Raw genomic sequence first — 24,944 nt, forward strand, 5'->3', positions numbered from 1 at the left:
AATATGAGGCAGCAGAGATGGTTAGAACTTATCAAAGATTACGATTGTGATATCCTTTCTCACCCGGGAAAGGCGAATGTCGTGGCAGATGCGTTAAGCCGAAAGGAGTATCCACCTCTAATTCAGGTAAAATCGATGAAGATGATAGTTACACCACGCTTACTTGAAATGATACGAGATTCCCAAATAAAGTCGCTTGGAGCGGGAAACCCAAAGGAAGAAAGAATGAAAGGTATAGTCGAAAAATTGGAAGAAAACTCGATCGGACTCAAAACAAGATTCGGTCTACCACGGTTTTGCGAAGTCAAGACCGCGTAACTCGAAAAGGCTCATAAGTCACGGTATTCAATCCATCCCGGGGCAACAAAAATGTATCGGGACTTGAAGACAAATTACTGGTGGCCGGGTATGAAACGCATATTGTTAAGTATGTCGCGAAATGTTTAACATGCTCCCAAGTGAAGGCAGAACATCAAAAACCATACGGAGAGTTACAACCTTTGGAAATTCCGGTACGGAAATGGGAGGAGATAACAATGGATTTGGTGACCAAGCTTCCTAGAATGAAAAAGGGGTACAATACTATATGGGTAATCGTGGACCGACTTACAAAAAGTGCCCATTTTCTACCTATTAGAGAGGCTTACTCTTCTGAGAGGATGGTAGAAATTTACATGAATGATATCATATCTCGACACGGGGTACCTCTGTCAATCGTCTCAGATCGGGATACCAGATTTACCTCTCGTTACTGGCAGAAGTTTCATGAAAGTGTGGGCACGAAACTACACATAAGCACCGCCTATCACCCTCAGACTGACAGTCAATCAAAAAGAACCATCCCAACACTTGTCGATATGTTGAGAGTGTGTGCCTTAGACTTTGGGGGAAGTTGGGATGACCATTTACCACTAGTGGAATTTTCTTATAATAATAGTTACCATAGTGGCATTCAAATGGCTCCATACGAATTACTATACAGGAGGAAATGTAGGACTCCCGTATGTTGGGGTGAAGTTGGGCAAAGGGAGCTTGCGCCAAATGATCTAATAGCAATGACAAATGAAAAGATCGACTTGATTAGTGCTCGACTGAAAGCGGTTCAGGATCGGTAAAGTCTTATGCGGATAAAAGAAGACGTCCCATTGAATTCCAAGTTGGAGATTATGTTTTACTAAAAGTATCTCCGTGGAAAGGCATAATCCGTTTTCGTAAACGGGGTAAGTTGGGTCCTCGTTATATTGGGCCATTTAAAATTTCGGCTCGAGACGGAAAAATTGCACATTGTTTAGAATTGTCGTCTACACTAGACGAAATTCACAATACTTTCCACGTGTCACAATTGAAAAAATGCCTTGCGGATGAAACAACGTTTGTGCCTCTCGACGACATTGAACTAGACGAGGGGTTAAATTATGTCGAAAGACCGATAGCCATTAAAGACGTTAAGGTAAGGAACCTTCGCAACAAAGCCGTTAAACAAGTCTTAGTGCAATGGCAATATCGAAAAGGATCAGAACTTACTTGGGAAGCGGAAGATGAAATGCGGAGGCACTATCCTTTTCTCTTCGGTATGTAAATATTTAATTTGTTATGTGCCCAGGTTTCGGGGACGAAACCTCTTTTAAGGGGGGTAGACTTGTAACACCCCAAAAAGGTTTAATATGAAAACAAAATGAAAAATAAATAAAAACTTAACTTAGTTGGTGAATTATGATAAAATGATAGTTAAGTTATGTGAAATGCTTAAATTAAACATATAGCAAACTAGGAGGGGGAAATGTGAAAAATTATAAATCAAAAGGATTACTAAAAACAAAACAAAAAATCACACACACTGGTGTGTGTTTGGTTCGACCAGAGCAGGGGAAACAATGGCAAACCTTGTTCTTGCAAAATCTATCAAATTGACAAGGGAATTTGAAGTTAATCAGTTGCATGCTTTCAATTTTTTGATTATCTTAACATACTCAGTAGAGTGGTAAGTTCAGTTTCGTGTTTCAACCCTAACATGAGATTATGATATGATAAGTGTTGTTGGAAGTTGGATTTGTTATGTAGAATAGTTTTATGTGTGGTTTTGATGATTTGAACATCTTGATTCATAAAATTATTTGATATGAAAATCTTCATAAATGTAGGATAATCAAGATGATAGAAGTAGCTATGTAAAACCTTGAAATATTGATGTATGATCTTGAATATGATGCATTAACATTAGTTAGATTGATATGAAGTAAAAAGGATCATATGGATTGATTGATTGTTGATGATTTGCTAAGGGAACTAGTTAAATTATATCCTAGAACATATGTGTTTAATGTCCTATTAATTTGAAACCCGTCAAGTGTTCGATGAAATGCTTAAATGAACAAACATGTGAAATTCGGAAAGTTGTGACAATGTTGCCATACAATAAAATTATGTAAATAATGAAATGATGTTCGGATGGACTAAATGATAAAATGAACATGTTAATGTACGCGTGAAGGAAGAAAGTTCAAGTGCTAGGAAGACGGAAAACGCACAAGATCGAGGTAAGTGTATTTCGAACTTAACCTTGTTTTGACGTTCAACATTTCTTGTATAAAAGCTTAAGCAACAATTGTTTAGTGTGAAATTGAATTAAGTAGTTTAACCCGTTGTGAACGGGTCATTTGTATGGATATATATGAATGGATGAATAATAAAGTCGACTCGTCATAACGAGCCTAAGGAATGTTTCGCGATGCAAAAAGGAAAGAAATAAATTAAAAATCTGTTATAAACGGGTTGGAATGGGATGTATGTAATAGTAACGAAATGCACGTATTCGATTCATTATAAACGAATCGAATGGATGTTTATGTAAATTTACAAATGCCCGGTTCAACGGGTTAATGAATGGCATGAATTGTCTCAATTGCGAGATGGTATGTTTCGACCCGATTCATTGGGTAAGAATGTGCATTAAAGAAGTGAAGGTTTGAGATGAATTAATTTGATTTATCATATTAGTAGTAATGTATTAACAAAATGAAATTTGTTGTTGGTGTAGGTAAATCCTCAACTTAATAGGTTCGGTGACTTGGAACGAGCACACATATGAATCTCGCCTATATGCGCTTCCGCTACTTTTGTACAATATTTTTGGTCAAAAAGGCACTTTTGTTGTAACTAGTTTGTTTAGTAACTAGTCTTTTGAAGTTTGAATTGCTAACTCTTTTAAAACTTTTCTATATGTTGGTAAATATTTGGAAGTAAGGTCTTGGTCTTGGTTAAGTCTTTTGAAAGTGTCAATAATGTGCTTGAAATGAAGTTGTCAAACAGGGATTTACTTATGTTATGGACGGGTCATGCCCGAATTTTGCAAAATAATTGTTTATAATAAACCAAGTCAAAAGTTAAAGAATGGGGCGTTTTGTAGTTGTTGTGTTATGTTGCACATTATGCAATGGTATGGTGTACATTTGTCTTATGCGTATTAGCTTTTGCCATGTTATATTGGCTAGGGGTTTTAAACCTCATTATCGTTTCCTTCATGCGTTGCTCTCTCTCTCTCTCTCTCCCTCTCTCTCTCTCTCTCCGGGGAATGTTTTTCTGGTTGAAGGTGAGGTTTGCTTGGTAATTTGTATTTCGAACCAATATGGCTTTTTTTATTTCGTTTCTGATGTGGTTGTTTTCGTTGGGCTCATTGTCTCTAGCCTAGCAAAAGTCGGCCGATGTAGACAACTGAGTCGGCAACAGTCCGGTTAAGCCTTTGTTCGCAAGGGTAGGCGACTGAACTTTGATTTTCTCATGTTTCTTTAGGTTGTTAAAAGTCTTTGTTGGCAATTGTAGACGACTATACTTTGATTATCTCATGTTTCTTTAGGTTGTTAAAATGTCGATGATGATGAGACTACTCTCATTCGAGATCTTGGTGTTTTGATACTTTAATTTGTTTGCGTGCATTCATATGTTATGCTTTGGATTTACTTCATGCATTCTACTTTTTTTGCTTTGGATTTACTTAACAAAAGAAATGTGATGTTTTCGCTCGAATGATAAGCAATTGAATTTTGATTTTCTCGCGTGCCTTTAAAATGTCGATGAAGATGAGACTACTCTCATCTTAGATGTTGATGTCTTGTACTCTGTTTGCATGCATTTGATTTATATGCTATGGATTTACTTATCCAGAGGATTGAGATATTTTCACTTAAATGGGTATGACGATTTGTTTGTTAAGTTTTTCAAACCCTCAACGTCGTCTGCTAGGATGCTTAAAAGGTCACTATTGGTGGTGTTTGGTTTGAGCTTCTATTTGGCTGTCATGGTGGTTATTTGATAGGTAATTTGAAAATGTGGGCAATGATGATCATTATATCATAGAGAGGCAACTTTAAATTGCAGACATGAGTCTTAAGCTCATCTGTTGTTGTTGTTACTGCTAGCTTGACATGTTATTGTCTACAATCTTACAAATATGTTTTTGTGGTTTTTACTCTTTGACCCTTCCAAGTCACTATTTCTAACTTGTCTTTCATGTTTAATGTATATTAATTTATATGAAAAAATTACACGTTTTGTCCTTTATCTTGATACCATATTTCAAGCGGTGTCCTTGTCAACGAATTTTGATTGGTTTTGCTCTTTATAAGGAATTTTATTGCACGTTTTGTCCATTGACCCTAACTCTGTTAGTTATTTTTGTTAAATCTAATCAAACAGGGGTAGTTTAGTCTTTGTACCTATTAATTTATAAATCTTTTAATAAATAAAACAAAAGGAAATTTAAATAACTAATAACATTTTTTCTATATTAAAAATCTCTTTCTCTCTCTCTAAACACACACATAGAACTCTCTCTCTCTCTCTCTCTCTCTCTCTCTCTCTCTCTCTCTCTCTCTCTCTCTCTCTCTCTCTCTCTCTCTCTCTCTCTCAACCTTCATCTACCCCACCACCAACTCCCACCTCCCACCACTACCACCACAACCATCCACCGCCACCTCAGTCTTCACCGATAATTGATCTACACATAACCACCACCCTAACCCTAACCAAACACCTAACCACCACGGTCTAGCCATCACTGCCCCAACCCAACCCTAACCAAACACTCAACCATCACCCAAGCTAGCTGAAGAACGTTTCCCAACCCTAAAATCGCCACGCTGAAATATTGTATCAAGATAAAGGACAAAATGTGTAGTTTTTCCAATTTATATTTGTATTTACTTATGTAAATTTCAATTTCTAGTGTTTAGTATGACTAATCCACGGGCAAACGGGGATATGTATCAGCAACTCCAAAGAATGATGGATGAGGTGATGATGTTAAATCGTAGGATATCGCTTTGATTGGACGACCTCATGCAAAGGGTGGTTAGCATTCGTTAAACTCAAATGGAGTTGCAGGTGGCTATCGACAAGCTTCGTGCGCGAGGCTTTAAAGGATGCGAAGAAGTTAGATTAAATATGACTGTAAAAAAAAGTTGATTGTATATTTTGCTATGTTATTTATATACAATTGGTTATTATATCGGTCTATTTTAACCCGAAATATCAAAGTGAGCATTTTCATATACTTACCGCTACTGAATTTGCAATGGGCCTACGTACATTGCTTGCGGGTGCGTAAAAGATATGTGTGACACAATGTTGAAAGATATGATAACTACAATATAAAATCGTAATACCTTGAGTATAAGAACTACAATACATAGCCTTCTTAAAACACCCTTATGATACATATACTTTCCAATATAAGTTTTGTATTTACACCTGAGTCTTTAAGTAGTTTCTTAAGTAAGTAATATATATATCTTACTTGAGATGTTTTTAAAGTCCACACATCGTAGCAAAAACAGATAATATAATATCATTGGCATCCAAAATTGTATAAAAAGTACAAATTGTGGTGAGGCATTAAGAGGCCAATAAACATCTTAGACACAATCCTAAATTACTTTCAAGGGCAAGAAAATGTGATTGCTTTCAAACAAGCAACAAACTAGACACATTGCTCTTCATTTTCCATGAGGTGCCATGAAAACATACAATTATTAAGTGGCATCGGTTAATCTCTAACTTAATTTATAAACTGAAAACGTAGCGCAATACCATCTCCTAATTAAGCTTATTAACCAACGGTACCCCCCACACACACACAACATTGATATGATTAATGTTCTATCTATTTTAATTACATTAAAATTTTAAAATATATTACAACTTCTAGAATTAATGTTTTAATTTATATTAAAATAGTTTTATTTTGGAGATTTTTAGGGAAAATTGAGACGACACGGTGCATTCCAGGGAAAACTAAGGAAATTAAAGAAAAATTGATATAACGCTGATGCGGCATACAGAAAAATTTGAGGAGCCTATAACAACTCCTTCCACCCTAATATATATAGAGGTCAGTTAACGTACAATAGGGCTTATCGTACATTACGTACGCGATAACCCCAGCCGTCAGATCTTCATCTCCTATGCGATTTCATACCTCCATGCGAACTGTACGAACTGTGCGAATTCAATCTTCCACATGCGATTTTGTCCATCTACACACCCCATGCCATTTTTCACATTACCCCATACTAACCATTTTTTCACATGCGATATTCAATCTTCCACATGCGATTCTACACACCCCATGCCATTTTTTACATTACCCCATGATAGCCATTTTTTCACATGCGATATTCAATCTTCCACATGCGATTCTACACACCCCATGCCATTTTTCACATTATCCCATGCTAGCCATTTTTTCACATGCGATATTCAATCTTCCACATGCGATTTTGTCCATCTACACACCCCATGTCATTTTTCACATTACCCCATGCTAACCATTTTTTCACATGCGATTTCATTTGCATGGGATTTCAAACATGCGATTTCATTGCATTTTCAACCCATGCGATTTCATTTGCCTTTTTATAACATGCGAAGATTGAATTCGCACCAAATCCGCACTAGATCGAACGGCTGGGACGATCGCTTACGTATCGTACGATAAGCCCTATTGTATGTTACACTTTTTCTATATATATATATATATATATATATATGTAGCGAGAGAGAGAGAGAGAGAGAGAGAGAGAGAGAGAGAAATCGGTTCAGGAGAAAACGGCTGAAAGTGTGAAAACGAAGAGAACGATTTTCAGCCACAAGATCTTTGTGATTTGTGGCTAAGATTGATGCGGTGACGTTTTTGTACATATTGGGAACCTTACAACTACTAGGAGGGGTAAATTGGGAAGATTCAAACAAGGATGCACATAATAATCACATGTCATTTCCCCCATCATATTTAAAACATCCATAACTTTTTTATACATGATTATTTTCTTAAAAAAATTACACCATAAAATCCAGCGTTTTTTAATCTTTTCAACGAGTATACTATTAATATACTTTAAAAAAAATGAATTGAGTTTTTTTATTGCGTTTTCAACTTTGTGCTTTTATGGCGTTTTCACCTAGTTTTATGGTGTTTTTCCGAACTAGGTGTTTTTATGGCGTTTTTCTGAATTTGGTAAAGTTTTTTATGATGTTTTTCTAAATTGTGTGTTTTTATGGCGTTTTCAAATATGTATTTTTCATGGCGATTTTCTAAACTGGGTGTTTATAGCGTTTTCAACTAGGTATTTTCCATGGCGTTTTTCTGAACTTGATGTTTTTATGGCATTTTTATTGAACACCCTATTCACGTCAACTTTTTTTTAATTTAAAAGTATAGCAATAATATACTCGTTGCAAAAATAATAAAACACTCGATTTTATGAGGTAATTTTTATAAAAAAAAATAATCATGTATAGAAAAGTTACAAGAGTTTAAAAAAAGATGGTGGAATATGCATGTGACTTGCATGTGCATGGTCTTTGGCATGTGAGTAACATGTGGATGAGCTTTTTGACAATATTACCCTTAGTGTAAGTTAGCATCAACGCCACATGTCAACACCAAAATCGTTCTCACCGTTTTCACACTTTTAGGCGTTTTCTTTCATATCCTACATATATATATATATATATATATATATATATATATATATATATATATATATATATATATATATATATATATATATATATAGGCTAATTATAATGAGAAAACTCAATCCAGTTGACTAAACCCTGAAAACTCTAACATGTGGCTAGGATTGATCCACGTTTAAATTTATATTGAAAGGAGTAAGGGCATGATCGTCTTTTTCTATCTTATATTTTTGACATTATGTGATGGGTTGGTGATGTGTCTGCACACGTAAACTTTCTCATACCTTCTTTCTTCTTGTCATCTTTTTAATTAATGCATGTTGTACTTGTTAGACTTTTCACAACCTTCCTTCTTCTCTCACATCTTCCTCTCACAAACCTTCCTTTTCTCTCATTAATACATACCCCTCATCAGCTTTTTCACTTCATTTATTCGGACCAGAGAGAAGAGTGAAAGAAAGAATCCTTACTCACCATTGAAGAGTATTTGCATTTAACATGGCTGATTCGAACAGCCAACAACATCGAACTGTTGCCGGTGGTACGGGGATACCCAACCTCAATGATGATCCTGGTTCACCCTTAAATGTTGTCCCACACAATCTTTCACTTCATTTTGCATTTAATGAAGATGAAGATGCTTTGGGTGAGAATAGAGTTTCACCAGATCCTGAACCTATTTCTTCAGAGCTTCCAGGTGAGTGATTTTTTTTCTGTTTCATTGAATGTACAACTTTAAATGCTTGTTTAGATTTTCGTTGGATTCATCTTGGTTCATTTTATTTTTCTGTTGTGTAAATTAAGGATTTCTTTGTGTTAGATGTTCATTGGATTCTTCTTGCTTATTGTTTTTTGTTTTTTTATGTGTAGCCTCACTTCTGAATCAAAATGGCCCAAATGATGATGAAGATGGTGTTCAGGATTGTACTTTTACGCAGCTGCTATCCACAGGTCATTGTTTATGTGAAACCATGAATTTTTATCTATAGGGTTATTGTAACACCCATTTTTTTAATGTTTGTAGTTTATTATTATTATTATGCCCTTATTATTATTATTATTATTATTATTATTATTATTATTATTATTATTATTATTATTATTATTATAAACAGATGATGTTTTGGTTAGTTTGGTTGAAAATATGGTAATCTTTTTCAAGGTAAAAACAAGTGTAACCATTTTATCATGAAACAAGCTTTTATAAAACATGTCGTTACACTTGTATTAAGTTTTTATATTTTTTGGAACGTGAAAACACTCGAGATTACATTTTTTGTGTACATAAAAAAATGCACTAGCATCTACATTTTTTGGCGACATCAATAAAATGTACTTCCGTGTTTTATTTGCATTTTTTGGAAAACGTGTTAATGTTGTATTTTTGGAAATACAGTATCAGTTTGTTAGGTTTCATGTTACAAGTAAATTTGTTTTTTAACCTATACGTGTTATAATTTATTAAACAATACCTTTTTTGTAGGTGTTCATGCGGACGAGGAATTTTATGTTCACCACACACCCAATGGGACTAGAATGTGGTGTCCTAATATTCCTATTGTTTTAAAGCCTGTTGTTGGTTCTGTATATGAAACGTGGAAGGATGTGTTCAGTATGTACAAGGACTATGCTGTGTATTCTGGGTTTTCTATTCGTAAGGGGCAAACCAAGAGATGGAAGGGGTTTATCACTCACCAGTACATAAGGTGTACTAAATATTCAAAACCACAGATTAAGCGTAAAACTGATACTTTGGAGCAGTCAAGCTTGAGTATTAGGCAAAGTAATTTCACAGTGACAGATTGCAAGGCTAGTATACTGGTTAAGTTTTGTGAGGGCAGCTCTATGTGCACAGTGGTAGGGTTCCATGAGCACCATAATCATCCGTTTTTGAGCGTTTTAATCGTGACCTAAGTAGGATTTCAAGGGAACTACCCTTTGCATCCAAACAGTTTATCCATAACATGAGTTTGAACAGAATTGGTCCGATTGTTTCTCACAGAGTTTTAGTGTCCCTGTTGGGTGGACATCACAATGTACGTGGCACGCCAACTGATTTTAAGAACTGGAGCCAGTCGGTTAGGCTTTATATTGGTGATCGTGATGCGCAACTTGTTATAGATCGTCTCAAAGAAAGATCTGAGAGCTTACCAGACTTTTACTATGATTTTGTTGTTGAGAAAGGGCAATTGAGATCGATTTTTTGGGCAGACGAAATTTCCAAGATAAACTACGAGGTGTTTGGGGATGTGTTAGCTTTTGATGCGACTTATCACACTAACAAGTAAGGTTTTGGAAAGTGGCACTCTTTTTCCCTTTAACATATTATTAACTTTTGTTTATTTTTCTTTGTCGCACAGGTACAACATGATTTTTGTTCCTTTCACTGGCGTTGATAATCATAAACAATGTGTGACATTCGGTGCTGGCTTGCTATTCAATGAAACCACTGAGTCTTACAAGTGGTTACTTGAATCATTTCTGAAGGCACACAAGAAGCAACCAAAGTTAGTTCTGACGGACCAGGACCCTTCAATGAAAGTTGCCATTTCAGAGGTTTTCACAGACTCTCGGCACCGCCTTTGCATGTGGCATATTATGAAGAAACTTCCCACCAAGGTTTTATTAATTTATGAATCTCTTTTGAGAAGTTTTTTTTTTGTTTCATTTTATTAACAGTTTTGTGTTTTCATATGTATAGATTGCTGGAGACCTGTTACAAAACTCTGAGCTAAGAGCATTGATGCATCGTTTGGTGTGGAGTATTCACATGAAGCCATCTACATTTGAGACGCGTTGGCAACTTTTGATGGAGGAATATGGGTTACAAGATCACGACTGGTTAAATGACATGTACTCAATTAGGGACCAATGGGTACCTGCCTACTTCCGTGATATCCCAATGTGTTGTCTGATGAAGACTACATCAAGATGTGAAAGCTCTAACTCAAGCTTCAAGGTCAACTCTTCTAGCGCTAACACACTAGTTCAGTTCATGCTATGTTACGAAACTAGGATAGACAATCAGCGTTACAGGCAACGTGTTGCAGAGTTTAAAACTTCATCTAGTGTATTCATGGACAGTACTGACTTAGCTATTGAGAAGCATGCTTTTGAGTTGTATACACATGCAATTTCCACAGAAGTAAGAAAAGAGATATACAAGGGGAAGCTGTTTTGTTACATTGTAAACACGGAGGATTGTGATGATGTTTGTGTTTACTATGTGAATCAGTTGGACAAACGTAACAATGCAACCAACACATTCACGGTAACTTGCTGTAGCCTTATAGTTGCATTTTTTGTTTAAGCTATTCATTATGCTTTTTTTTCACAGAAGCTTAATTATGTGTTTTGGTGTTTTTGTAGGTTAAACTTGAGTTGAGTAATCAGTCGGTCTCCTGGTCATGCAACAACTTCATCCGTATTGGATATCTGTGTAGGCACATTTTTTGTGTTTACCGGGTAAACAATATTGAAAAAATCCCGGCCCAGTTTGTTGTTAAGCGTTGGTCTAGGGACGTGCTTCCTAAAAGTTTATTTTCTATTGAGAGTCGATATGGCGTTGACACTCGTCCACAAGCTGCTGCGAGAAGTCAGATTCTTGTGATCGTAACTGAATGTGTGGACGCATTAAGAAGTGATGTTGGAGGACTTTCTTCTTTCGCTGAGCAGATTAAGGAACTGAAATGCAAGTTACTAAATGGAGGACCAGTTGATGACGAAGCCAACAATGATAACTATGCTACTGTTGAAGAATTGCTTGGTGTTTCTTTAGATGGGGACGTAACTCTCAATAATCCAGACGGGATCAGGAACAAAGGACGCGGCAAACGCCGACGATTGTCTAGAGCACCTCAGGATGGAATGAGCAACTCTGCTGTCAAACCTCCCATAACACCCAGGCTTTGCCGAACCTGTATGAAGTACGTGACTGGGCATGATTCAAGAAATTGCAAGAAAAAGAAGAACAAGAATAAATCGAGTAATGAGGACGAGGACGAGGACTCAAGCTCTGCGAGTCAGGAGTCCACTTGATTTGGTATTTATGTTGATGTGTGTGCTGTGCGTGTTTTGAAAACTTTTATGACGCCAGCTTTTTGGTCTCCATTTTAGTGGGGCGCAAGTAAACTTTGATCACCCCTTTTGTATTTTTTGTGCTGCCTTTTGTACATGCACATGTTTGCATGTGTAGATTATCTGAAAATCGATGCACATGCATATGTTTGCATGTTAGGATGTATGTGGGTTTGGTATGTCGTATGGTTTTCAGTTTAATGACTATGGTTTAATTGATCAGTTGCATTATGAAATGATATCCCTAATGTTTGTGTGAGAAGTAAATGTTGCATTGTTTGTTGAGATTAAGAAATGGGTGGTACTTAGTTGGATTATCCTTGTTAGTATGCTAATGACCTTTTCGTTAGTATGTACTTGTTGATGTCTCGTTGAAGCTGATACGTTTTTATGCTATGGATTTTTTAGTTTTGTTTTTACTATGTTACATTTTTTCCCCTGAGTTTTTTTTGTAGATTTTTGCTGTGTTTGAATCTGAGATTTTTCTATCTTATGGATTTTTTGGTTTTGTTTATACCATGTTACATATTTTGGACGTTACATCCATCCTACGTATATAATTAGTTAGAAAATGACCCATTTCATTACAAAAGCAGTAACAAAAAAAAATTCTAAGCACATATAGTAGTTTGTATTTTTTTTTGTGTTTGTAGTTTTTTTTTTACAAAACACAAGCCATAGATACATTTTTACAGAATACATACAACAAGATGTATCTTTTTGTTACTTTTTCCTTTTTATCTGGTGATGCATTTAATTTGTCATTTACTTTCATATCTAATCACCACCATCCACCCCCAAAGTTTATTTTTTTCATTATAAATAGTTTCAGCATACCCAATGTGTATATCCCCAAAGCATTGTTAACTACTCATCACACACAAAGCATAACAATGCACAAGAGGCCATGCTTGGTTTCCAAAGTTCCGGATGTTGAGGCGATCGATCTCAAGCCTGAAAAAAATGAGTTCATTAATGTTGGGAAGAGACTTCGAAAGTATGCATCGACTCCAGTCGGCGTTGGCGATATTCCTGAAACAAGCCCTCTACCTGCTATGCCCATACATACGCTTAGGAAGATTTTTACTAGTGATGGGCACCCCCGCGGGAAGAGAAGTAGTTGTTCGACCCCAAAGGTGGAACCCGATGTGAAGCCTACGGCGCGAGCAATACCGAAAAACGAGCCTACTGTTAACCCTACAGTCAAGATGGAGCCAAGAGTAGTGCCCAAGGGTGAGCCTACAATATACCCAACAAAAAGACATGTTGATGATCCCACAACCAGTGATTGGGTTGATGATGTCTCGTGGATGAGTGAAATTGAGTGGGATTCATATTTCCCAATAAACATATCAGTTTCCCCCGTGCCAGCAAACCCATGCAAGTGCAAAAAGTGGTTCACATGAAGAAGCTCAAGTAGAAATTAGGTGTTGTTGTTGTGTTTTATTAATTATGTTGTTTTTTAAGATGTATGTATGTTTTTAGGTTAATTAGAAATTAGGTGTAGTATCAGGTTATCAACATTATCTAAGGAGTAATTTATGTGTCTAATGATTTTGTAATTTTTTGTGGTGTAATATCTAATGGAAAAAAAAACTATCTAGTTTGTGTGTTGTTACTTCTTTGTTGGGATGTATTTTTTTTTTCTGTTTTTGGTTATTCAAGTAGATATGTGGTACTTTTCCTAGGGGTAGGCCCCATGTTAAAAAAAAAGTAATGAAAAGTAAAAAAAGTATGAAGTGCATGGACGTGGGTAATGACAAAAGGATATATTTATAATGGGACCTACAAATGGTTGGTTCATATCTTTATTTTAGATCCATCATTTCAACTACAGGCTTCCAACTATTTCCATCTCCAACTACCCAAACTATATTCAAATATATGATTTTCTCATCTCTCTTTTTTTCTATGCAATTCATCTACCTCTCAAAAAAGATGAAAAGGTGTTCATGTGGGAGGATTGCTACTATCCGGACATCATGGACAGATGATAACCCAGGAAGAAGGTTCTATTCATGTCCATTTAAGGTAAAAAAATTCGAACCCTGATTTTAATAAGTAAATGTATGTTCTAATCGTGTTTTATGCCCATTATTTTAATGTAGCCTAGCAACTACCCTTTCATTGGTTGGGTCGACCCACCGATGTGCTTACGGTCAACTAGGATCATACAAGGTCTTTTGAGGAACATCAACAACCTGCAAGCTGAACTGTTTACCCGCGAGCAAGAAATTCGAAAGAAGAAGAGGGTTATATGGTTACTGATATTAGCGTTAGTGTTTGGCAGCTTACTTGTTAGGACTGTTTGTTGTTATTAAGAAATAGGTAGTACTTAGTTGGATTATGCTTATTAGTATGTTAATGACATTTCTAGTATGTACTTGTTGATATTTGGTTGAATCTGGGAATTTTCTATGTTATGGGTTTTTGGGTTTTGTTTTTACCATGTTACATTTTTTCCCCCTAAGATTTATGTAGACTTTTGCTGTGTTGAATCTGAGAATTTTATATGTTAGTGTTTTTTTGGTTTTGTCTTTACCATGTTACATTTTTTTTTTTTTTGCCTCTGATTTTGTACATTTTTGTGTATCCGAGTTACATTTTTTTTTTCAGTGAGATTTTTGTACATTTTTGTTCTATGTGTGTTTGATCATGTGCCTTTGTTTGAACGTTGCTTGAATATCTTTTTTCCCCAACAACGTTGTATGTTTTTTTAGATTTGATCACGTGACTCTTTTTTATTTATTATTTTTTCCTGAAGTGTGTAACCTATGTAAGCTTTTTTTTTTTAAAGATATCAATTTTTTTTTAAATCATATAAGAACGACACGAATTTTTGAATAACATAGATTGGAAAAACATAGATTTAACTCAATAGTTGAGTACATAATAACTTTAACACTAGATATGGTAAACAACATAGGATAAGGAAAGTAGCCCCTATATTGCATGAGAGAGGGAAAATTGGGGCACATTTTTTTTCACACCGATACTAGCAACTTGATGTAAACACCACTTTTTAGTCAAGAAACGATCTTGGAGTGCCATATTGAATTTCAGTGCTGAATGGTTCTAGGCTAAGCTCACTCTCCCACGGGTTGTGGTTGGCCCACGAGACAAGAGTGTTTGGAGAGTAACATGAGTAATCATCATCTATAGGATCATCTTCTGGATCATTGGTAGTCTTTGGATCAACTGCCGGGGGGTTCTCTTGTGTGGCATTGACTGGTTTAGCTTCGTCAGCGAGCACCACAGATGAAGAGTTCTTGATAGGGGTAACTTGTGTAGTGAAGTAAAATGATCCCCAGTCAACATCAAAAAGTGCCTCATCTAAGCACATCTCATCATGTGTTGTTGCTTCAGGTTTAGTGTTAGTAAGGAGGTCACTTATAAGCTTAGCATCGATAGCAAGATTTTCTTCAACAGTTTGTGGCGTTGTCGGAAGAGAAGGGGTGTTTATGACTTGAGAACACTCTGGGTTGCCATCCGATTTTGGAGCTTGGAGTTCAAATGAAAGAGTTCTCCGCAATCGTTTGGTAACCCGTTTTGAGTCACATGGTGATGCTGGACTAGACATAATAAGGTTGTTTTTTTTTTCACTTCTTTTATGGGGAACAAGTGATGAAACAAATGTTTACATTTCACCCTAATTTTATACAGAAACAAATGATGTTATAGGTGTATATATATTTTATTTTATTGTTATTACACCACAAAGAGACTATTGGGATTCATTAAATGCTTGTACTATAGATATCAAATCATAAGAGAGCTATTGATGCATGTGCATAAGATAGAGATAGAAGTTGACATTTTTTTCTTTTTCATTATTTTATGCTTTTTGCTTTGGTTCGTGTAAACATCATTGACATTGTACTTTATACTTGCTTTTTGTCTAATTTAGATTCCCTATACTGGGTGATTTGTATCACATTGTACTTCTTTTTGTTTATATATATTATTATAATTTTAATCGGTACTATGATATATTTTCTTGGATATGGTGTTGGTTTGTGTGTATTTTTGGTGCAGAATAGATTAGACACTTCCAAGTTGGCAGCATTAATTTGTAAGACTCTTCTTTTTTTTCTTTATAAAAATGCCCAAAAAAATATTTTAACTAGGAGTAATATATGCTGTGTCTGCCCTATATGCTGTTACATTTTTTATTTTGTACTGGTTTTTGTAACGAAACATGTATTTTTTCTATTGTTTTTTTTTGTAACAAATTAGCTTGTAATGATAATTACGACCGTTTAACAAATTAGCTTGTTTTTTTAACAAATTAGCTTGTAACAAATTAGCTTATAATGATAATTATTACCACAAATAACAAACATATTAGACATAATATTCTATTTAGATTTGTCAAAGTGATTAAAAAAGTTATCAAATGAAAATATTGCATTTTTACACCTTTTTTACTACATCTTATTTGTATGCTATTCAAATGAAATTATCTTAGTCAAACTTTCCATTAGTGTGCTTATGGTTCGCCAAAAGTTAACATTAAACATACATATAAAGACATTTGTTCCAAAGCAACGACATAGACTAATAGTGAAATACATACATAGGCAACTGGCAACGTACGAGTTATATTGTTTAAGATCTCCACCAAAAACTTAATACTAGCAGAAGCTTACACTGATAATGCAGCCTCGCGAACCTTTGCGTTCATCAAATTCACATCAGAGAGTAGCATGCGTGTAGCGAATTTTTTTCGGAGGGCAAGAATCTGTTTTTGCTTTTTCTTCTAGTGGCTGCTAAAACCACATTCAAAAGGTTCACTGATGCCGTTAAATTTCTGCATGTGCTGCATAAGGAATACCGCACTATCCATTGGATGCGCAGGAGTCGCCCATTTGATATTACACCTCTCAATCTTGGCTGCTGCGATTTCATCTTTTGCCGGATGTTCGGAACGCTCCAAATAAGCGTCCATCATATGCTTCTGTTAAAAACAATATAGTAATCAGTTTTGGTATGAGTTATTTGTTTTTCATCATGAAGTTTACAAGAAAAGAGAATGACTAACCACTTTGTATGGTGTGTCTTTAATGTAGTAGTCTTGATGATCCCTAATGCCAACTAAGGGTGTGCGATCAGGCCTGTGGTCTATGACGGTTATTGCCCCGTTTTTCAGATCGAAGACAATCAAGTAACATTGATCATTCTCAAGGATTGGAAAGAAAGCCATTTTCAACCCAATGAACTCATATGCGCCGGCATCCGTCATCCTTACGCTAAACGTTTTCATATGTTCATCATCATCACAAGCAGAATCTGTCAACAACCAGCTGTCCTGTATTTTTTTTTTCAAACAAGATGTGTCAATAAGCTGGTGCAAGACCCGAGTTCCAATAATAAAAAAAGTCTTTTAAATAGGCAAGCTGGTTGAAGAGCCAAAAGACTTAATAAATTCAAAATCATAGACAAAGATCAAACAATATAAGATGAATACTCACTATCACAGTTGTTCTAAAATAAATACGCGTCAAGGAGCCGTCGTTTCTTTCTACTTCTTCATAATTCATTAAATCTACCCAAGCATCAACCACATCAGAGAACACCTTCACTTCCTCCCTCAATGTGCGCATCAGCGTCTTTGTAATTTCGGTGCCGTAAATACTCTTGAATATAATATCTCTACGCAAGACAATGTTAAATTTATAAATTAAATTCTGGATATAAAAAATCTACGAATACTATGTTTTACTTATATTTTATATAACTGAACTTACTCAACAGATTCACCAAATTTTCTTGTTACCCCGCTAGACAAAGAGATGACCATTTTCCGTGGCCTGTATGTTGTTTATGAAAAAACGTATGCTGTTATACATTTAAAAGAAAATAGTGTAGTCGAAAAAAAAACATTCTATTTGGACCAAAACATTCCCTAATCTATCTGGAGCAAAGCCTTGCTTAATGTAACAACTAGTATTTTATAATTTAAACGGAATCTTACATTGAGTATTTGATATCAAACAAAAAATCCCATATATGCTGTTCTTCCGATGTAATTTCAATTTCCATTTCGTCATCATGGTCATCACATGACCGGTTGAACCTACCAATTGGTTTTATTCGTTTTGATTCAAGTTCCTTTACCCAAGCGTTACTTCTGATATCATTTTCAGCCGCTCCCTTGCCTGCTTATTTTTTTTTTGTTTGTTAGTATTAATAAAAAAGTCATAAGTTTATTATAATTTTGGAATGAAGTAAAAAACATGTAGAACTTACCATTGATTTTATGCTTGGTCTCTTCTTCTTTTGATTTTTTATCTTCTTGATTCATGGCATCACTTGTTTCATCGACATTAGCACCTGCACATTTTTTTTGGTTTTTATAACTCTGATTATCTGTTGTGTACAGAAATAACACATGTTACGTTTTTTTTATTTTTTTTATTTTTGGAATCATGACTTACCTAGGTCGGTTTCTTGTGTGGGTAGGTCAAAGGTAGGGCCATCAAGCAATTCTTGCATGTTTTGTGTTTCGTTGCTGCTGTCCAATTCTATTCATTTACATGTACACATACATGTATGTGTTAGTTTTTTCTGTATTATCGGTTCTTCTTAATTTTTGTACACATGTAACAGGTTATACGTGAGTTTTATATAATGGTTGAATGAAACAAAAAAAACATGTAGAACTTACTTGTCGGTGTAGCTTTCTTCTCTTGATCTTTTGCCTGACTTTCTTCGTCGCGTGTCCCTGCACATGTGCCATTTTTTTGTGTACTAGCTGGCGAATCTGGTATCTTCTCTTGTGTTTTGTCACCCTCACCCCCATCTACATATATTTTACGTTTAGTTTGCATTTTAGGAGATAAATAAGGTGGTTAACTTTACTTTTGGCTGATTACTTTTTTACGTTATTTTTAATTAAATCATGCTACTTTCTTTTTATTTGCAGAAAAATGTAACATTATGTAGGGCTTTTTAATGGTTGTGTTATGTTTGTAAGATTAAATTGATTGAATCTAAGTAGGTATGTAAAAAAGTTCATACCATCAATGTTTGCCACTTCAGCTGCAGTTGCGGCATTATCTTCATCTTCTGCATTTGGCCCCAAAAAAAAACTAATTAGTTACCGTTTGTAGTAAAAGTTAATACATATTTAAGGTAGTGATTTATCCGTCATTCATATTATCTTCTGTGTAATCATTTTCGGGGTTTTGCACTGTCTTCTTGAGAGACATGAGGACCCCAGCAATTTTTTTCTATGGGGTATCAGGCACCAGCAATACCCTTGTTTTCCTAGAGTGAACAATTTTCTCATACCGTTGTATCAATTTCTGAACTTGCATATTGTGTGGATGAGCATTAAACAAAACCTCCAATTTTTTTTGTACCGTTATCTTTTTGGCTTCCATGACATCCAAATGTTTTTTAATAGATTCAATCTCATTCTACAAAGAAAGTTTTAAAAAACATTTTTGTAAGTGATGTTGAAAGAAGATAATTATTCTGAAACTGGTTATGATTAGTAATCTTACATTAAGAACTTCATCATTAACTCGTAACTCAGTTTTTCTTGAATCCCGTTTAACCACAGCAACTTCATGCAACTTTCCTCTTCCAAAACCACCTGTTTTTATCTCCAATCTTTCTCTCTTTTTCAATTCGTTTTTATTCCAGAATACGATTGGGTTGATTGACCGGTCCACTTCAAGTCCGGTGCATTTAACTCGGTCGACGTACAGCAGCTGTGTAATGAAAAAAAAAACAATTGAAAGTGGTAAGATAACTAAACAAATGTTGTATAGCTATATTTTTAGTAAGTTTTCTTACAGAAAACACTTACAGCCAAAAGCGTGAGTGGCCTGGAAAAGGGAGAATCAGGATCACACCTCTTCCATCCATCTTTACAAGATTTAATTTGCTCAATGACATAGGCACACCAATTAATTTTACTGAAATCTGTATGTCCAGTAAAACTTTTCAAAATCCACTCTTTCATTCGCCAATTTCTATTACACTCAACCATGACGGTTAAGAATAACATTAGGAAGTCTAGTCGGAAATTGAAACTATTGTCTTCATCACTTGTGACTATAGATTGTGCCAGTTTTGTCGGTGCCACAAATCGTGCACGGTATCGTTTTCTCCATGCCATAACAGCCACATCAAGCTTTTCAGATGGTCTTACATTTTGCATGTTTATGCCTTTGTTAGGAATTCCAAGAAGGTCATGCACAGACTCAACATCAACATTTATTGACCCACATGACATCTCGATAGCCATTTCTTCCGTGTTGAAGTGATCCACAACAAAGTGTGCAAGTTTTGCAGGTATGCTACTGATGTTGAAAGATAGCATCTTACCAAACCCCATCCTCTTCACATCCTCTTGTTGATTACTGGTTAGAGACTTGATGCATTTGTACAATTGCATAGGCGCTGAACGTGTTTTTATTTTTGACCACTTATTGCTTTTTGGTTGTTTCCCACTTCGCCTTAGCACCCGTTCATGTTTTTCTTTTTTTGTTTGCCTCACCACAGTTGCATGCTTCTCTGGCTCGACCGCATCGCCTTTGTGACCCAAGGTGAAATCTCCAGCCATCTCTGAGTCGCTGTCGACTGAAACTAAGACACCAACTTTCAGATATGATTTACATAATTTATAAAGAAAGGAAACAAGTTGTGTGTACATACCTATTAATTTTCTTTTCACAATTTTCTTTGTTTTGCTATCCGCCCGTGATTGTTGACCTGTAAATATAGATTTTATTAACAATTAGCATTAAAGTATTGAAACATATATTTATTTAGATTTCTAAAGATCACGTCTAAAACAGTTATGTACCTGCTCTAGTACGTGTTGCTGGCCCGCCCGCATCGCCATCAGCTTGGAATGTTTTTTACCAAGTTCATGTACATAAATATTAGATATATAAAAAAATGTAACGAAGAAACGTATATAGAATAAAAAAAACATACCTTTTTTCATTTTCTTTATGTTTTCCACGGGGGTGTCCAAATCAATGTCTGGTGAAACTGAGACACCAACTTTGTTTTATTATTTATATAAAACATAATTATAAAACAAGCTAAAGAAAAAAAACGCTTGTACGTACTTATTAGCTTTCTTTTTTGCAACTTCTTAACCCGATCTGCTTGCTTACCTACATTCGTACGAGTTTTATATAAATCGGAAACTATTAACAACCTTTTTCAAAATATACGTCTTAACAATAAAAAGAAAAAAGACTAATTTTAAAACTTTTTTCCTCCTCTTGTTCGCGTTGCTGGCCCGCCCGTGTTAGCATCCGGTGTCACTATTTAGAAAGCTTAATAATTAGCATTAAGGTATCGAAACATATATTTATTTAGATTCATAAAGATCACATCTAAAACAGTTTTGTATATTCTCCATGTTTTTTCCGATTGTGCCCACTCGCATCGTTGTCAACTTAGAATGTTTTTATAAAGTGCATGTACATAAATATTGGATTTTAAAAAAATGTAACAAAGAAACTTTTATACGTAACAAAAAACATACCTTTTTGTATATTCTCCATGTTTTTTCCGGGTGTGTCCAAATCACTGTCTGTTGAAACTGAGACAACAAGTTTGTTTTATTATTTATTCAAAACATAATTGTAAGACAAGTGAAAAAAAATGCTTGTACGTACTTATTAGCTTTCTTTTTTGCAACTTCTTATCATGATACGCTTGCTTATCGACAACCGACGTACGGCGAGTCTTTTTAGCTGCATTTTGTTAATTGTAAACAACATTAATAAACTAACATCTAATTTAATGCGTAAGCATAATTTATCAAAGGTTTTGTAATTATAAACACCTGGGCTCATTTTTTCCTTGGATCTTTAGTTGTAACAGCGGATGACTGCAAACTATCACGTATTCCAACAAAGCATCAGTTTAAGAGGCTAACTATTTATACTTCAGTTCACTTTTATAACCTAGACAAATGTCCGATATGTAATAAATAGCGGACCACATTCACTAATAGATCACTATGGCCCATTTCAATTTATAGCAAGCAAAGATTTTTTCACCAGACGAACATTCTTCAGACAATATTTATGCCATTTAGTTTTTATTATCCTCAGAATTCTTGATATTTTTTACTTATGATTTCTGATTATGTATTGATAAACCGCGAATAGCCGTTTTTTTAATTACAGACTATTAGTGTAATTTATTTTCTCAATCAAATAAAAGCAAGAAACATATACTACAAAAAAATGTGATGTTCAATACTTTCAAACATAAACCCCAAAAAGTCAATTCCTTTGTACATCGTTCAGTGTTATGACATATATCCACACCATAATTAAATGTTTTTTCCCTTTTGTAACACCTTTAAAACCACACACAAACACTAACCCTTATAAGAAATACAGAAACAACATTAACAACAAATCATAACCCTTTAAAAAAAACAGAAACAACAAATCTATAGTTTTATCTACAACCGTATGTTTTTTTTTAAACCCAAATGTGTATGAAACAACACCCAAACCTGTATATATAAAAGTCCGGATTCTACATAAACAAAGGCCTAAAAAATATAAAAAAAAATCTTCTTTTTACCCCCCCAAAACAAACCAGTTTAGTCGGCACACAGGCTATGCAAATGGTAGAAATATTTTTGGGAAGGACCCCTGTCTTTTAAGAAAACCCAGATGTTATTTCCAGAACATAATCCCGAAAAAGTCCATTCCTTTTACATAGTTCAGTGTTATGACGCACCAGACTAAAAAACTAGGGCAAACTGTAACTCTAATTTACACTTAGATAATCAAAAAGAAAGTAAAAACCTGAACCGACGCACCGGAACCCTAATTTTTCTGGCGAACGTTCTTTTCTTCGGTGATTGTCGGAAATCTGCGTCGATTGTTCAATATCTTAACAGCTTTTTCACTCGATTTATGCTTTTTGTCTGCATATTGAGGGGGTTTGATGAAGATTACAAGAGACTCAGTGTTTCGGTGGTTGTTTGAAGTTATCCGTTTGATGAAGATGATGAGAGAGAGTGACTCTCCGATGATTTTGGGGTTAATTTGAGAGGGTTTGTTGAAGACTATGAGAGAGAGAGAGAGTTTTAGGAAATTTTGAAGAATATGAGGGGTTGTGAGTCTCCGGTGATTTTTGGGTCTTTTGAAAATTTTGTAGACTGATATAGGGTTTTAGATTAGGGGGGTAATGATGTAGTTGATGTAAAGTTCTTACAAGTTCTTACACCCATGCAGACTTTTGTTTCTTATAAGAGATTATATTAAACATTGGCTTTCCCATATTGCCCTTCACGTACCTTTAATATATTAAAAATAGACAAAAGGGATTCAAAATCCAGCCATGACCAAAAATAAATCTCAGCCATCCATGAAGCTTAATCAATGGTCATTAATGGGTTTTCAGGGTTTAGTCAACTCAACTAGGTTTTCAATTTATCCTTGCCCTATATATATATATATATATATATATATATATATATATATGGGCAGGATTTAGAGAAAACGCCTTTAAGTGTGAAAACGGTGAGAACGCCTCTCATCCGTTGGATCAAAACAATCTATGGATTAGATTGGCGCGGTGGCATTTTGGTAAATGTATTCAACTTTCGAACGTGGTGCACTTCATTAAAGGCAAAAAGGTTAATGTACGTCTACAATCAAAACGCGGCCGAAAGATATATATATACTTCCTAGAGAAACCTCCCAAATTCCCACGGAAAACGTCAAAACCCTAGAAAACGCGAAACCTCAATATTATGGCGTCTAAAGATCAAACAAGATCTAGAGGCAAAAAACAGAGTGAGTTAACTTCGATTTACATTATGCTAGTTTTATGAAGTTTTTTGGCGTTTTAATTTTATCAATAAATGTGAAGTTTCTATGGGTGTGGAATCCGGAGAGTCGCCTGCTCCAAAATGCCAAAGAACCACCGAGCAACGAAAGAAGACAACAACAAAACATGGTACAGATGGTTACTTTTTATGTGAATTATTAAGTCAGAAATGCCAACAATTTTATAATGTTTGTTTGTAAAACTCCATATAAAAGGCAGAACTGAGTGTCAATGAATAATCCACCCCGTGTTGATAAGTCACTTTAACCGTTCTTGATTGTTCATCCAAACTCCAACCGGTAACTGTTGGTAGATCAGTATCGTCCACATCATCATCATCATCTGCTGGAAATTTTCTCTTCAATCTTCTTATTCCCGTTTGAGTCCTTTCATAATTGTCTGCCCTTGGAACCCCTAGGGCAAGAATATCCCTCTGAACAACTTCATCCATACTAAGTATGGCCTTGATTGTCTTGACCTTCACCCTTCTCCTGTCAGAGAACTTTATGAAGAAACGTATCTCCGACATCCCAAACCTCCATGCAATAACCTAAGCCATCTTTCTTTATTTGACGTTTTAGACAATGTGTGGCGTGTTCAGAGAATGTGTGGAGTGTTAAGTTTATTTACCTGTTCTACTTATATAATGACCTTTTTTTGCACGAGTTAGATATATGTTTGGGTCTACATATTCACACACCCAACTCCCTATTTCCACACCCTTCAAGACGCCTCGTATAGACCTATACGAGGCGTATTACCTTTTTCAATTTCCAAGAGAATCTCTGATTATGTCATATTTTGTCTTATTTGCCTCGTATAGGCCTATACTGGGCGTCTAGGCGTAAAAAGACCATTTAACCCCTGATTTAGGCCTATACTGGGGGTAAATTGGTCTTTTTGCCTCTCATATATGCCTAGTATAGGCATATATGAGGCGTATGTATATAATTCAAATTACCATTTTACCCCTGAGTTAGGCCTATACTGGGGCAAAGCAGGGCTATAATGGTCTTTTGGACACCAGTATACGCCCAGTATAGCCCTATACTAGGCGTCTATTT

General features: G+C 35.3%; 1 protein-coding gene across 1 annotated transcript; it reads left to right on the forward strand.

Moving 5' to 3' along the window:
- The first annotated feature begins 8,472 nt into the window (after nt 1–8,472).
- On the forward strand, nt 8,473–12,012 carry LOC110907661 (protein FAR1-RELATED SEQUENCE 5-like). Its single transcript, XM_022152609.2, has 7 exons — nt 8,473–8,671; nt 8,845–8,898; nt 9,458–9,586; nt 10,096–10,258; nt 10,335–10,593; nt 10,676–11,245; nt 11,344–12,012. The coding sequence occupies exons 1-7, from the start codon at nt 8,473–8,475 to the stop codon at nt 12,010–12,012; spliced, it is 2,043 nt and encodes a 680-aa protein (XP_022008301.2).
- Nucleotides 12,013–24,944: the final 12,932 nt, after the last annotated feature.

Source organism: Helianthus annuus, chromosome 14, assembly GCF_002127325.2.
Source record: "Helianthus annuus cultivar XRQ/B chromosome 14, HanXRQr2.0-SUNRISE, whole genome shotgun sequence".
Taxonomy (NCBI): domain Eukaryota; kingdom Viridiplantae; phylum Streptophyta; class Magnoliopsida; order Asterales; family Asteraceae; genus Helianthus; species Helianthus annuus.

What these genes read in the sequence shown, in the direction of transcription:
- LOC110907661 (XM_022152609.2), top strand. Translation starts at nt 8,473, where the DNA reads ATGGCTGATTCGAACAGCCAACAACATCGAACTGTTGCCGGTGGTACG. An exon ending in TATTTCTTCAGAGCTTCCAG is followed by an intron (nt 8,672 to 8,844) that starts GTGAGTGATTTT and finishes TTTTATGTGTAG; the next exon opens with CCTCACTTCTGAATCAAAAT. An exon ending in ATGCAACCAACACATTCACG is followed by an intron (nt 11,246 to 11,343) that starts GTAACTTGCTGT and finishes GTGTTTTTGTAG; the next exon opens with GTTAAACTTGAGTTGAGTAA.